Source organism: Pagrus major, chromosome 18 (assembly GCF_040436345.1).
Source record: "Pagrus major chromosome 18, Pma_NU_1.0".
Taxonomy (NCBI): Eukaryota; Metazoa; Chordata; class Actinopteri; order Spariformes; family Sparidae; genus Pagrus; species Pagrus major.
The window spans coordinates 36,631,108-36,644,568 of record NC_133232.1 but is presented as its reverse complement, the minus strand read 5'-3'; the positions used below and the strand labels follow the sequence as shown (position 1 = coordinate 36,644,568).

Sequence of the window (13,461 nt, the reverse complement as noted above, 5' to 3'; positions counted from 1 at the left end):
CTAAAATACTTTTTCATGTACTCCTGAGTCCTGCAAACCAGACGTAGACTGTTGTGCTACAACGTCAGGAAGCGTAGCCGTAGAATTGCACCTGCGCAGCGTGGAGCTTTATTTTCCCCAAATGCTGTAACCGTCCCTCCAGCCGTCGCTGATTAAAGTCCTTATTGTGTTATTTAATTATTTAATGTGCTGTTTATTTATATATTCTAATGTGGCATATTCCCCATCGTGCGTTTTAGCCCCCGATATTTTCCTCTGACGGACGACTACACAGCAATAGCCAGCATGTACCAGCTAACGTAAACCCTGATCAGGACATATTTGGTGAAATTATAATAAAGTATTTGTTCTACCAAGAATAAAACCCTTCTGTTTTCATTCCTTTAAATGTAATTGTAACTGAAAGTAATAATAATAATAATAATAATAATAATATTATATCATATACCCTGATACCGTTAATCAGTAATATTTTATGCGTTACTGTACCGTGAAAATCTCTTATCATTGTAACCCTAGCCAACACAAAGTGTGTCTTTGACATTCATACAGTGAAACCATTGAAAACTAGCAGCAAACTTTACTATCCAACCTCTTTAAACACCAACGTGTGGGAGGAAAATCTTCCTCCTCATACGTACTCCAGTGATTTTTCATATTTAGGAGCAGCAACAGCGTTTTGTTTAAGTGCTACATCTCAAAGAACAAAGAATGATGAAAATACAACTGCTGGAACTCAAAATGGTTTGACAGAAAAATAAATCTGAAAAAAGGGAAAGTCTTTCCAGTAATCCACATCCGCTCCCCAGAGAAGTGCATCACCGCACAAACCCCATGCATTCTTTAAAGCTCCGAGCGTTTTTTCCTCCGCTGGCATGCGTTTTAATGTGTGCTCTATGTAGGCAGCAGCTCAGCTCACACAGATCCCAATTACACTTTCTATATGTGGCGAACTTATTAACGAAGTCGATAATGATCACTTAAGAGCCCCAGATTCAGTATGAGCTTTGCATTTTTAATTCAGTGATGCAGAGCCAAGGTGAATGCATCCGTTTCATGGAGTTTACTTGGAAGCTATTTTTGTCCATTAATTCTTTTTTTACTCAGCCTGTTCAAGACGTTTGTCCAGCGACTGTCCTGCTGTTGACGGGGCAGCTGGCTCTGAAGACAGTGATGTGGCTACAGAGGTCTGACTTTTTGTGGGTTGGATGAATGAACGCTTCAGCAGTGCTCACACACCACAGACCGGCCCGGTTTAAATTCACAGTAAGAAAAACCCCTCTGACTGAGCGAGGTTCAATGTGCTTTTCTGGCTGTCAGGATTGTTTAGCAGTTCAGTGTAAACAGATTGCTGCATCCATCCCCTTTTCTCAACATTTACCATCTCCTGTCATCCAGTTGGAGGTGTTGGCATGCACCATTTGCAGCCGTGCAGCTATTCAATTGCGCTGTGATGCTGAAGCTGCTGAAAAACTAGTAGACTATGCAATCAGGTGTATGCAAGCATACTGTACTGTACCTTTAAAAGGGACAGTTCACCCCACAATCAAAAAGCCATGTTTTTCCTCTTGCCTGTAACACTATTTACCCATCTAGATTGTTTTGATGTGAGTTTCCAGTTTTGGAGGTAATGGCTATAGAGATGTCTGCCTTCTCTTCAATATAATGGAACTAGATGACACTTTGTTTGTGGAGCTCCATTCTCCAAAAAATACCTCAACAACTCAACAGCAATGTGTCTTTGCAGAAATCATGACCAGCTTACTTAAAGAATAAGTTCACCCAAAAAGAAAAGGTAGCAATTATTCACTCAGCCCCATGTGGATGGAAAGTCGGGTGAATTTTTGTATTCAACAAAACATTTCTGGAGCTTCACTTCAAAAATGTGTTGCAGAATTCTCCTAATCAACTGAATTAGATGGGGGTTTGTTTTAATATGTGAATTAAACAACCAAAAGAAAATGTAAATTGTGGCATAATCCAAGTCTCCAGAACTCTGAGATCCCAAATTGATGTAAAAAGACAATATTTACAACAGTGACGCGAGGTCAAGCTCATGCACTGACTTCAGACACGGTTAGCTTAGCATCTACAATGAGAGTTTGGCTTAATGAAAGGTGTGTATATAACGTCTTTTTGAATCAGTTTGGGATCTCGGGGCTGACAAAGATTTAGATTACAAAGGATGAGCTCTGTGGAGCCATTGGTTTTCTTCTGTTTTTAAAGTCCCTGCCTGCTTCAGTTGTTTAGGAGAATGCTGCAATGTGGTTTTGCTGTGAAGCTCCAGAAATATTTTATGGACTACAAAACTTAACCTGACTTTCCATCGGCATGGGGATGGGTAGATATTGACTACATTTTCATTTTTGGGGAACTGTTCCTTATAAAAATAATCCACAGAACTTGTTGCTAACAGTTTCACGTAGGAACTAATTTATTTTCGTATCACTGCCAAGAAGGATCCACTCATGGACAAGACGCTACGTAGCTTAGCTAACTTACATCACATCTCATCCAGTGCTGTCACAAGCACGAGCCATCCACACACACACACACACACACACACACACACACACACACACATTTATATTACTCAGAGTAGAGAAGGAACAAGCTTTACTAAACATTAAACCCTCAATAAAATACAAAACAGTGCAATCTGATATAGTTTAAAGTCATGCGGGCGTATGTGGGTGAAATATGATGAACCACTGAATCACTGTCTCTCTTATGCTATAGCTTAAGTGCTCTAGGATTTACTTATTGCAGTGAGATAGGGGATTTTTCATTAGTTGTTTTCCACAAGGTAGCTGTGATAAAATTAATCCAATTAGAGCTCCTCTTAGGCTCTGCTGCATACTAATGCTGGCCGTCCCTCAGGATCTCTCCCAACAGCTGCTTTGGAAACAGACTTGAGGGTGCTCAGCCAGAGGTAATGCACTCGCTAAGGCCATTTGTTAATATTTTACAGCCATCTTGATGTTTATAATGTTTGTGGGAGGAGAGAGAAGGAGGGTAATTGTTATCCTCGCGCCTTTTACCTAACACCTGTAATTTCTGCATTTTTTAACGTGTTATAGCAATAAATCTGCAGAAACACAATTATTTCTTCTGGTCCTCTAGAGGCAGAATTATGAGACAGGAGATGCTGATAGATCCTGAAGCACTGGTCACTGTGGTCGTGCCCAGGGTATTTTTCTTGGATTGGGACTGTTTGGAGCATTTTAAAATAATCTCATTTAAGTGGAAAAGCTCAGAATCAACATCAAAGGTTGTTCTGCCCTCAAAATGATGCCAAAGCTCTTCGACCTAAAGTTGAGCTGTTGAGTTCTCCATGTGAACAAACATGAATTTATTTACATTGATCAATTCAGCGGTGCAGATGTGGAGTGTGACTGTCTCAGAAGATGTTGACTGAAGTTAATACCTTCAAAGATGCTCAGAAGATCGTAATTACGAGTCTGTTGTTGAGAAAACAAGCCTCCGACGTTTACATCTGTTTTATATTTTCCTGTCTGGTGTTGTCTTTGTGTTTATTTATGTATTAAGATTGTTTATATTATCTTATTTATCTTTTGTAAGATTGTTTTAAGTAATAAAATAATAAAACCTAATACACAAGAAAAGTGCTGGTAAAATGTAAAACCCAGTGGTTTTATGAATGGCTTTCACAATAAAACAAAACAAGGTCAAACTTTCAGACATCAACAAATAGTTTGGTTCTGTATCAGTCTTGCTTTCACTTTGCCATTCAGTTAATGAAGGTTTTATTCAGGAGCAAAGGAAACATGTCTGCCATTGTGCCACCAAAACAGGCAGAGGCATTGTTTTCCCTGGTTGCTATCCCCAGGTAGCAGTGGAATAACTGGAATAACTGTGGGTACTCCGGCTTCCTCCCACAATCCAAAGACATGCAGAAGTTAGGTTATTCGGTCACTCTACACTGTCTGTAGGTGTGAATGTGAGGGTGAATGGTTGTTTGTCCCTGTATGTCAGCCCTGTGATGAACTGCCGTCGCTCAGTGTCAGCTGGGATCGGCTCCAGCCCCGCTGTGACCCTGTAAAGGATAAGCAGTTTCAGATAATGGATGGATGGAACTGTGCAAACCTAAACCTAACCCCACTGATGGAGGAGGGAAAGAGCGTAAAGAGGGAGCGTGATAGAAACTGAAGTAAAACACGGCATTCACTCGATGGAGAGCGCCGCTGTTGTTTCAAAGTCTGTTTCTCCGCTCATGTGTGTTTTCCCTCACCGCCTCAAAACCAGCATTCTTTCTACCAGATCAGTAAGCTACAAAACCTACCTGCTTATTAATACAACTTGGTGTTTCACTCTGCCTTTTCACAGACCTGAGATCAGGGTTTTTCAGCCACAGTGGGATTCTTACGGTTGTTTGTTGCTTTGGACAGTAGGCAGGCTGTTAGTGTTAGCCATTCTGCTAACTGTCCTTGAAACAGTGACACCACAGAGAAACACCAGGAAGGGAGGGAAAGTAGAGAAGTTGTCTGTTTCTGTTTTAATGATCTGCTTTTATTATTATTATCATTAATTAAAGAGACAGACTATAATAACTGCCTATAGAAGGCTGTAACCTATATAAGATACACATTATGTGCTGCACACTGTTACGATATGGTTCTGTATGGCCTGATTCTCTTTATGTGGGGACTGCCTCTCTCTCTTCGTCTGACTTGCTTCCATTTGTGTTTCCTCACTCAACATCACAGTCAGGGGACATCTTTGTTCTGCTAAACTGAGTTACGTCTCTGTTAAGAGCTGAAGAAAAAAATACGACCTTTAACAGTGCGAAGAAGACGTGATGCAACATGTGCGTCTTTATGGGTGATGAAAATCAACAGATTAGCGTTTTGTTATTGTTGCCTCATTGTAAAGGGAGACACTTTGTCTAGTCGTGCGACTAGTAGCAGCAGCTCCACATTAAAAGCAAAAATAAGTATTTTCCTTGGGAAAACAAAGGGAGTACGTGTGTTCCAGCACTCAAAACTATTTTCTTTCTCTGTCAAACACACAAGTCCACTGAGTCGCTCATCTTCCGAATCAAAACAGAAACTCCATTCTTCTTGCTTTGGGAGAGAGCTTGCACAAATCAACCCAACCATCAAGATCAGAGAATACTCACATGAATGTGTATTCTGTTTTTCGGGTGTTTTTTCCCTTTTGAGTGTTTGCGTATGGGCTATGAATACTCTGCATCAGGGAAAGTACTTTTATCTCCACATCAAAATGTCAAACTCAAAGCAATTGGGGGTACACAACTGTTCAGCCCCAGTAATACTGAACATCATTGAGGGGAGAGAGGGAGTGTGTTAGAGGAATGAGAGACTTTGTGAAGAGAGACGGAGCGAGCGAGCATGTGTTGGAGAAAGAGAGCGACAGAGCATGATAGAGGATGGAGTAAGGGGGTTGGCTAAGCAACCTTGGTGCAATTTGTCTTCATACAGCCGGCCCCTCACAACGTCCTGCAGGCCCAGGCTATTTTCCCTGACAAGCTTGTTGCCTCCAGTGCAATAGGTGATTTACCTCTCGCCGTGGCACTGACCAACATCCCATTCTGGGAGCAGAGCAGAGTAAATCAAAAGTCTGGACTTCACCGTTAATCACTAATTACAGGTTGGACGGTGAAGGTTGATCCTTCCCAGGAGCCTGAGTCCCCTCAGGCCTCAAATCAGACCAAAAAGAGGAGCCAAGGCCACTTCCTCCGCTGATAAATCTCTCACAGAGGAGGTGCTGGACTCGGAGTGTTTGAGTCAGTTCCAACAGCCCAGACTCCCATCTCTCTGAGGAGAGTTTCTCATTCAGGTCGGATACTTGCCTTCTCTTCCTTCCTCCCTCCCCTCCTCCCTCCATCCACTAGCCAAAGCTATGATGGAGCCTGCCTGGCCGCCTGTCTGCCCACTTTCTTCTTTTGAATTCTCCCGATAACTTCACACTTTTCTATTCCCCAGGGGATCAGCGGCAAATCGAGTTTGTTGCTTGCAGCGTATTCCAAAGCATTAAGATACAAGGGGGCTGTAATTGAATGGTTAGGGAGGACATTATTGAAGGAGATTTTTGTCAGCGTGTCCGCCCACCACCACCTCAACACCACGAGGAGCACCAAGTGGCTGCATGGTGTGTTGATCTGCTGGCTGTAGTGTTAATAGTGTCAGTGGAGGAGGAGGCTCTTGGATTAGCCATGCGTGATGGTGGAAGATAAACTTTTCTTGATTCTTCACTTTCTGCATCAGGGCTGATTTAATGTGGTTACATTTCCTCACTCTGTTCTTCTTTTGCTTCCTATTTTTAACATTTTGCCTTTATTTGCCATCCGAAGTGTTTGTCTGCTTATCATCTCCATATATTTGCATTTGTTTTGGTAAATCCAGTCACCTTTAACCACCATTTTCTTGCCACATTTAACTATTAATACTAGCTTTCATTTAACCTCAAACCCCTGTAAATCTGCACCCAACTTAAACGTGAGGCAGTTTGAACAGGTTTAACGTCAAAATTCAAATTTATTTGAAGGAGAGAAGGTAATAAGAGGTTGTTACCAGTATTAGAGGTGCATTCACTTTTGGGTTTTACCTCTGACATAAGTGGTAGCTAATCTTGCAAAATAGTTTGATTGTTTATAATCTGTACAACTTGTTTGTTGCCTCTCTGAACTGAAGACCACAGCAGATACTTTGAGGACAGTGTTATATTAACCCACTGGGGTCGTACCAAATGCATTTTTTTTACATTTGAATCTTTGATGTTTTTCAATTAAGTTTAGAATGTTTGTCATCATATTTAATGTCGTCATCACCACTGTAAATGATCCTTGCACAAAATCAATGTGAATACAGTGATTAATCACGCTTAATGAAGCATCAATGGCCAAGCGAATGTAGAAACCTTGTATGATGTTTTCAGATATTTGGTCATTGAGTCTTCCAGGTCATCAAACGGCGACACTTTGGGTTGGTGACTTAGTTTGAGCAACAACCTCACACCGACTCAATAATCAGCTATTCTTTTCCATAATCGCTCAATAGATATGCAAAAAAAAAAAAAGTATTTCAGTTGTGATTTAGAATTTGAATGTCAACATTATGACAGCCCAGAATAAAATGTTGGCAGTGAATGTTTCTGCAAACCACTTATATGTTCACATTTGCACACGTTATAGGCCTGTGTACCACAGTGACATTTGTGCAAAACATGGCGTCTTACGCTCGTTGACCTGACTTTCATTTCGGGAGGTGGGTGGAGTTACAGGCAAGAAGGCTGCCAAGCCAGTGACCAAGCATGACACCACTAGATATTTTTAACGATGCCTCGGGACAATGTCCAGCCATGTTTACCCAGCGGGTAGTGTCGTCATAGCATAAAGTTGAGCCTAAAGAAGTGTAAAGTTACAACATATCGATGGTTTCCAGAACCATTATGAACGAAGCTGTGAAACCTTGAGCCATCTGGTCCAGCCCTATAATGGATAGAACTGAATGTCAGTGCTACAAAAATGAAACCCAAGTTGTAATAAACCATTTTTGTCTGCTTTTTGTCTGTTTTTTAAAATCACAGCTAAAGACAGCAGCATATCAGTAAACTTAACCAATTTGTTGTTAGAATCACTTCTTCTGAACTTTAACACACTTAAAGTTGCTCCACTTTAGCCTCACTAGATCAAACACAGTTTTAATGAGGCAAAGTTGTTGTTCCTCAACATTTTTCATCTCTTTCCAGTCGTTTGTTCTCTGTGTGGCCATGTTGGCGCTCATATCACCCCTCTTTATTACATACAAACAGCTCTAAACTGATGAAACGGGTTCCATCAAATGATTTCTGTCACATTATGATGTGCACAGGGGAAATGTTTCAGTCGCTTTATGAAGTTGGTTATTGCTTTTCATGTACTGTTTAAACCTCCCTTTTCTAGTTCAATACAAGTTACGGGTTACGTTCATGACAAGATGAATCTCCCTCTGTGCAGGCCATCACAAGACATTTTTATCATCAACCAATGAAAGAGACTGACTAATGAATGAATACGTTCATGTTTGCTTTTGAGAAATGAAAGACTGATTGCCTCATTAGTGAGTGTTTAAACTGTTTTCTCATCTCTAACTGTGTGTGTGTGTGTGTGTGTGTGTGTGTGTGTGTGTGTGTGTGTGTGTGTGAGAGAGAGAGAGAGCCAGAGAGAGATGATTTGATATGCATAATAATACTGAAACACTGTATTTTGAACTTCCTATCTCTCTTCTACAGTTAAACACAGAACAAAGTGTATTATCCAAACCCAACAACAATTATTGTCATTCAGATGCAGCGAGCCAATAGCTCATTCAAACTTCTTTCCCAGCTGTATTACTGAAACACATTTCACTCACAAAACCATCTTGCCAGGCTTCAAGCTACGATGATGATAGCTACAGGTGTGGTAGCGGTCATGGTGGCTCCTCACGAGGTTAGTGTAGCTGCTTAAACATCAGTTATATCAGAACTGCAGCAGTATTTACTACAGTTAGTATATTTAGTTGAAAGAAGAGCAGAGAACGTCACTAAAGGCTTCTCTCGATGGAAAACGTGTTTTCTCTCTTCTCTCGACTGACTTTGGTTATAGACTGACTCACCAACAGGTTCGGCTGTTAGCGCCCTCCTGCTGTTGATTTGACTGGTTGAAGTTAGCCCATGATAGACGGATGGTTCATCTAATCACCTGTTAGGTATTTTAAAAAAACGCGAGTTTCTAGTGGCACCTTTCCAGATGGTTCCATGTAACAAATCATTTTTTGGGAGCGATAACCTTTGACCATTCAGACAGACCAGCTGACAGCCCGGACGAGGGGAAAAGGATCCAGGATTGGAGCCATGCAAGCCCAGCTTGGGTTAATTTAGGCTGCTCCTGGTTAATGTCCAGGCACAGGAAAATGAACCTTATGTCAAAAATGACTATAAATCTAAAGATTGCATACAGGTACACATACACAAATTAATGGTAGTGGACATGGCAACCATATCCCATGTAATATACAATGCAGTCTGGTGCAATAGCCATGCAATAAACACTGGCTTCATGGAGCTGATAATGTTCAATTTATGTCAACTCTGTCAGAGCTGTTGGCTCTGTGTTCCACTGAATAACATTCAAGTTGAGGGTTTTCACCAGAAAGCAATGAGAAAAGTTAAGCACAACCATCTTTTTTAAAAAACTATTTTGAGAAGTAGCAGCCTGGGTGAAAGTGATTTACACCTAGACTTGGGGTTCACATACACCCCAGTCTCCTGCTGAAAGAGCAAGTTGAAAACCACAGTTTCCAGTACTGAGTCTATTAATAGACGGTGAAGAGACAAATGGGAAACACAAAGATTAGAAAATGCAAATGACCTTCTGAGTATGCAGCCCCACTTAATGTGAAAAAACTGAAATAAATGAGTATTTATGCTGCAAATATATAAAAACAAAAAAACAGATGTGAAATAATTACATCAAAACAAACCGTTAAGTTGCTGGTGTTGTGTTAAAAATCTAGCCCCATAAATGACCAGAGTTGGATCCGGTCTCCCTAACATTATCATCGTCTAAACTGAAAGTTGTACTCCACTCAGAAGAAACGGCTGTTATTAATCCTCTAATTTTAAAGCAATCTTGGCAGAGATCTTCCCGGGCTTAAGCAGGGTTTCATTGGGTCAAATGATGGATTAGAAGTCTGAACTCGGTGCTTCCCTCTGAAAAGAAGCATCTCACGGCTCCAGACTGATTGGCCCAGATCTGAAAGGCTCGCTGAGTTCACAGTTCAAAGACACAAGTGGACCAAACACAGCAAATAAGTTAGGAGGTTAAAAAAGCATTCAGAAGCCGTTGGTACAGGGCCACCGGAGTCATGCTGTAATTGAAGGTGCTCTCATCCTTATTCTCCGGGCTGTGGCAAGTGAACACTGTCTGCTGGACCTGCTCTTTCATTAGGTTTTGTATTTCATGCCCTTAGGAGCAGAACAAATTGAGTCTCTGTTTCCTTTTGCTCCGTTGCTCATTACCCAAGAGAAAGATTAAAAAGCATTCTCTCACAGGCCATGTTACATAATGCCACCAAAGAATGGATGAGTGTACATTGTGCTCATTGTCTCATCAAAATACTGGACGCACAAAAGGCGTTAACCAACCATAGCCATGCTGACCTCTCACCATCCCACCCTAGCTCATCTTTGTGCCAATATTTGCTCTCACTAATGGGTAAAAATTAAACACAGTGGGCACAAACAGATCTCATCGTCGCTAGGAACATGTAATAACCTGTGTTTCCACGGAGAACCTCTCTGGCAGTGCACGCTTTTTATTGTTCATGTTACTCCTTACTAAAGGATGCACTCCTGGGCTTTTACAACAACATGGAGAGGCTAGCCTGTTAGAAACTCTCAGAACTCTAAGCATGTTAAAAATACCCCAACTTCTAGTTACAAAGCAGCATCCATAGACCAGCAGCACTGGTGCTTCCCAAGGGTGTCCTTTTTGTCCTGTTAGCTAAAAAAGAGGTACATGGTGGTGGCCCCAGGGTCCTCAGAGAGACCGATAGAGAAACTAGAACTCCCATTATGGCATCATTACATAAATTATGCAAAGTATTTACAGAACATTTAACTTAATTCTTTCCCATTACTTTGCAAATTGCAATAATTGTGCTGCCTCAGTGCATCTTTAACTAAAAAAACATCTGCCTCTATAGCACAGCAGCAGCTAATTGAGACACTCTTGAGTTTTTGTATTCTTGTTTTCAGACTTCATTAAGAGAAAAATGTGGGCAGAACATGAATCTGTGCTTTGTGAAGTAACTCAGCGAGTTTATTCCTCTGTATTATGAGCTGTTGCAAGAAAGAAAGGTCCATCAAATTTCAGTTACACAAAGTGTAAGTGACTTAAACTGTTATTTTTCCATGTTCAAGCAAACATACTCAAATTAAAAGTTATACCAGACTTTTGCTGCTTTATCTCAGCATTTTAATGTCTCAAAACTTAAATTATCTTCTCGTCATCTAACATTGGGTTATTTTTTCCTCTCTCCAACAGATGTGTACCTGCTCACCCTTCCAGACGACCAGAAAGTGAGCCTCACCACTGTGACAGTTGGCCAGAGTGCCGTGTTGACTTGTGCCATCGCTGGGGAGCAAAGGCCTCCTATACTGTGGAAGAGAAACAATCAATACCTGAACTCCTTGAACCTGGAAGACATCAATGTAAGAGCCGGCTGTCTTCACTCTCTCTAATGCATTGTTAACAGGTCGTTAGATGGGTAGATAACTTAAAAACTCCAAATCTTACCAAGTATATTTTTTATTAAAACATTTCTCATTACCCTTAAAGCAACAATATGTAACTTTCTGTAGAGAAGACAGCTGATTGTTGGGCTCAAATACTGACGCTTCGGGTTGACGACGGTCCTCAACCACCAACCATAAGAATCAATATTTGATGACCAATTAGATATTTCTCTACAGACAGTTAGAGACTGTTGCTTTAATTTAACATCACATCCTAACTGAATGCAAAATCAGCTCGATTTCATTGCTGCCTGTTGGGGAGTCATAGCTGGCTCGCCATTTTGAGCCCGACGCCCTGTTTCTATTTTCTGTCACTCGTTGAAAGCACGCTGATGACGAACGGTGGATTCATGGAGTTTATATGACGTGTTATCAGAACAGTACCGTCTCCTTTTACATCAAAAACCTAAAAAGGTGCCAGCTGGAGGGATTTGTCTTTTTTAAATAATTGCTTTTTAAAAGAAAACTATTATTGTAACACAAAAGAATACAATCAGAACAGATATAGAATTAAATAAATGTTATTGTTTCTAGAGCAGCAGCAATAATATTACACAGCAAAATCACCATAAACTCAATAATATCTCAGTGAAAACACTGTCAATAAAATAATTCATCAAAATACTGAGTGAAGTTTACAGAGAATGAACACAGACATCCGTCAGTATCGGTCCTCCTCCCTCTGCTCACTGAGTCACTGGTAACAGGCTGCAACAACGTGATGATACATTACACCAAAACATTCAAAAGTACAGAAAAAAGAAACGTTAACGTCAGAACTGATCAATGCTACAGCATTTAATAATTCAGCCTCGGGTCCCGTTTAATACAAGGTTTCGGTACCCATCCCCAGCCGGCTGGCTGGAGGGAAATTGCCAGTAAGTTAAAGGTTTCTGGTCAGAAAACCCACCATCTCTTATTGCTGTTGGCTATATTGTATTTGATGTCCACTAGAGAAATGTTTAAATATCAGAGTTTAACTGTGTGTTCTCTGTTAAAAGAAAAAATGGGCTGCCTTGGCAAATTCACCCTGTACTGAATTGGTTTTTTTTAACATACATTGGAAACAAAAATTTTTCTGGTAAGACGGAGAGAAAGATACGTGGAAACATATTTGACATATAGATACATAAATCTGTAGATAGATACATAATGATGTTTGCACAATTAATGCGTTTTCACGCTGTGAAGCAACATCACTTCTTAACTACTGTTTCAGAGCCGTCGACTTTTTTGCTGTAAGAGCTGTACATTTCAGATAATTTCATCCTGTATTTCTTTCTCATCATATTTCTACTTTATTTTGTTGGCGGGGGCTCAGATTCTCAGCACATTTTATTTGACTGTTGGTGCTGGTTTTGTATTGTTGGTCTGACGGTAATCCAGGATGTCAGTTTGTGTTCCTGGTGTCTGTATTTAGAGACTGCTGGGAGGGACAGGGATTTCAGACAAAGAAAGAAGATGAAGGGGGATACCGAAGGGGTTCAGCCCTAGAGGAGGGACCTACTTTTACAACTCGCTGAAAGACTGTATGTGTGTGTGTATGTGTCTGAGGATGTGTGTGAGTGTTAATCCTCAGCCGTGGCCTCAGACAGCCTCTGTGTCACTTTCATCCACATCAAAAGGAGCGAGGACACTTATGTGCGAGGTACAGAAAAGGCAGACCTCCCTCGCCTTACCTTTTCCTCTGTGTGTGTCAGGGCTGACCAAGATGAGTGTGATACTGCTGTGCATAATTAAGTCAACACTGTCGCAGTAGATAAAGGGAGACCCAGCGAAGCCACTAATGTAACATTAAATGTTGATGACCCTTAAAATGAGTAAGAGGCGCCCAGCTGTCGCCAGTCATCCTTGGCACCATCCACTGGCTCTAAACTAGAGCTCTGGTTCTGGTTGTTGGTGATGTGTGATTCCCATAAAGCGCGCCGTCGACGTTATGAGGTGATTTTTAGGTTGTGTGTGTGAGACTAACAGCTTTTCCACCATTTGCCCTTTTTCAAGTCATTTTCCATTATGTAGTTTGACGGCTTTTAAGCAATTCACGGCTAAAAAAAAGATGTATGCAATTCTGGGTATAACAGAAAAGAAATGTCAAGTCAGATTATTTCTTAAAAACGCTCTGAATATCTTTTGGAGGATTTGTGGGAGGAAAAAAGGTAC

General features: G+C 40.9%; 1 protein-coding gene across 1 annotated transcript in view; it reads left to right on the top strand.

Annotated features, from left to right (window-relative positions):
* Positions 1-13,461, top strand: part of fstl5 (follistatin-like 5) — a 170,049-nt gene that overhangs the window by 87,978 nt on the left and 68,610 nt on the right. Inside the window, exon 6 of the mRNA XM_073487367.1 lies at positions 11,051-11,217. Within this exon, the coding sequence (XP_073343468.1) occupies positions 11,051-11,217 (167 nt within the window). The remainder of the gene's footprint in view (positions 1-11,050; positions 11,218-13,461) is intronic.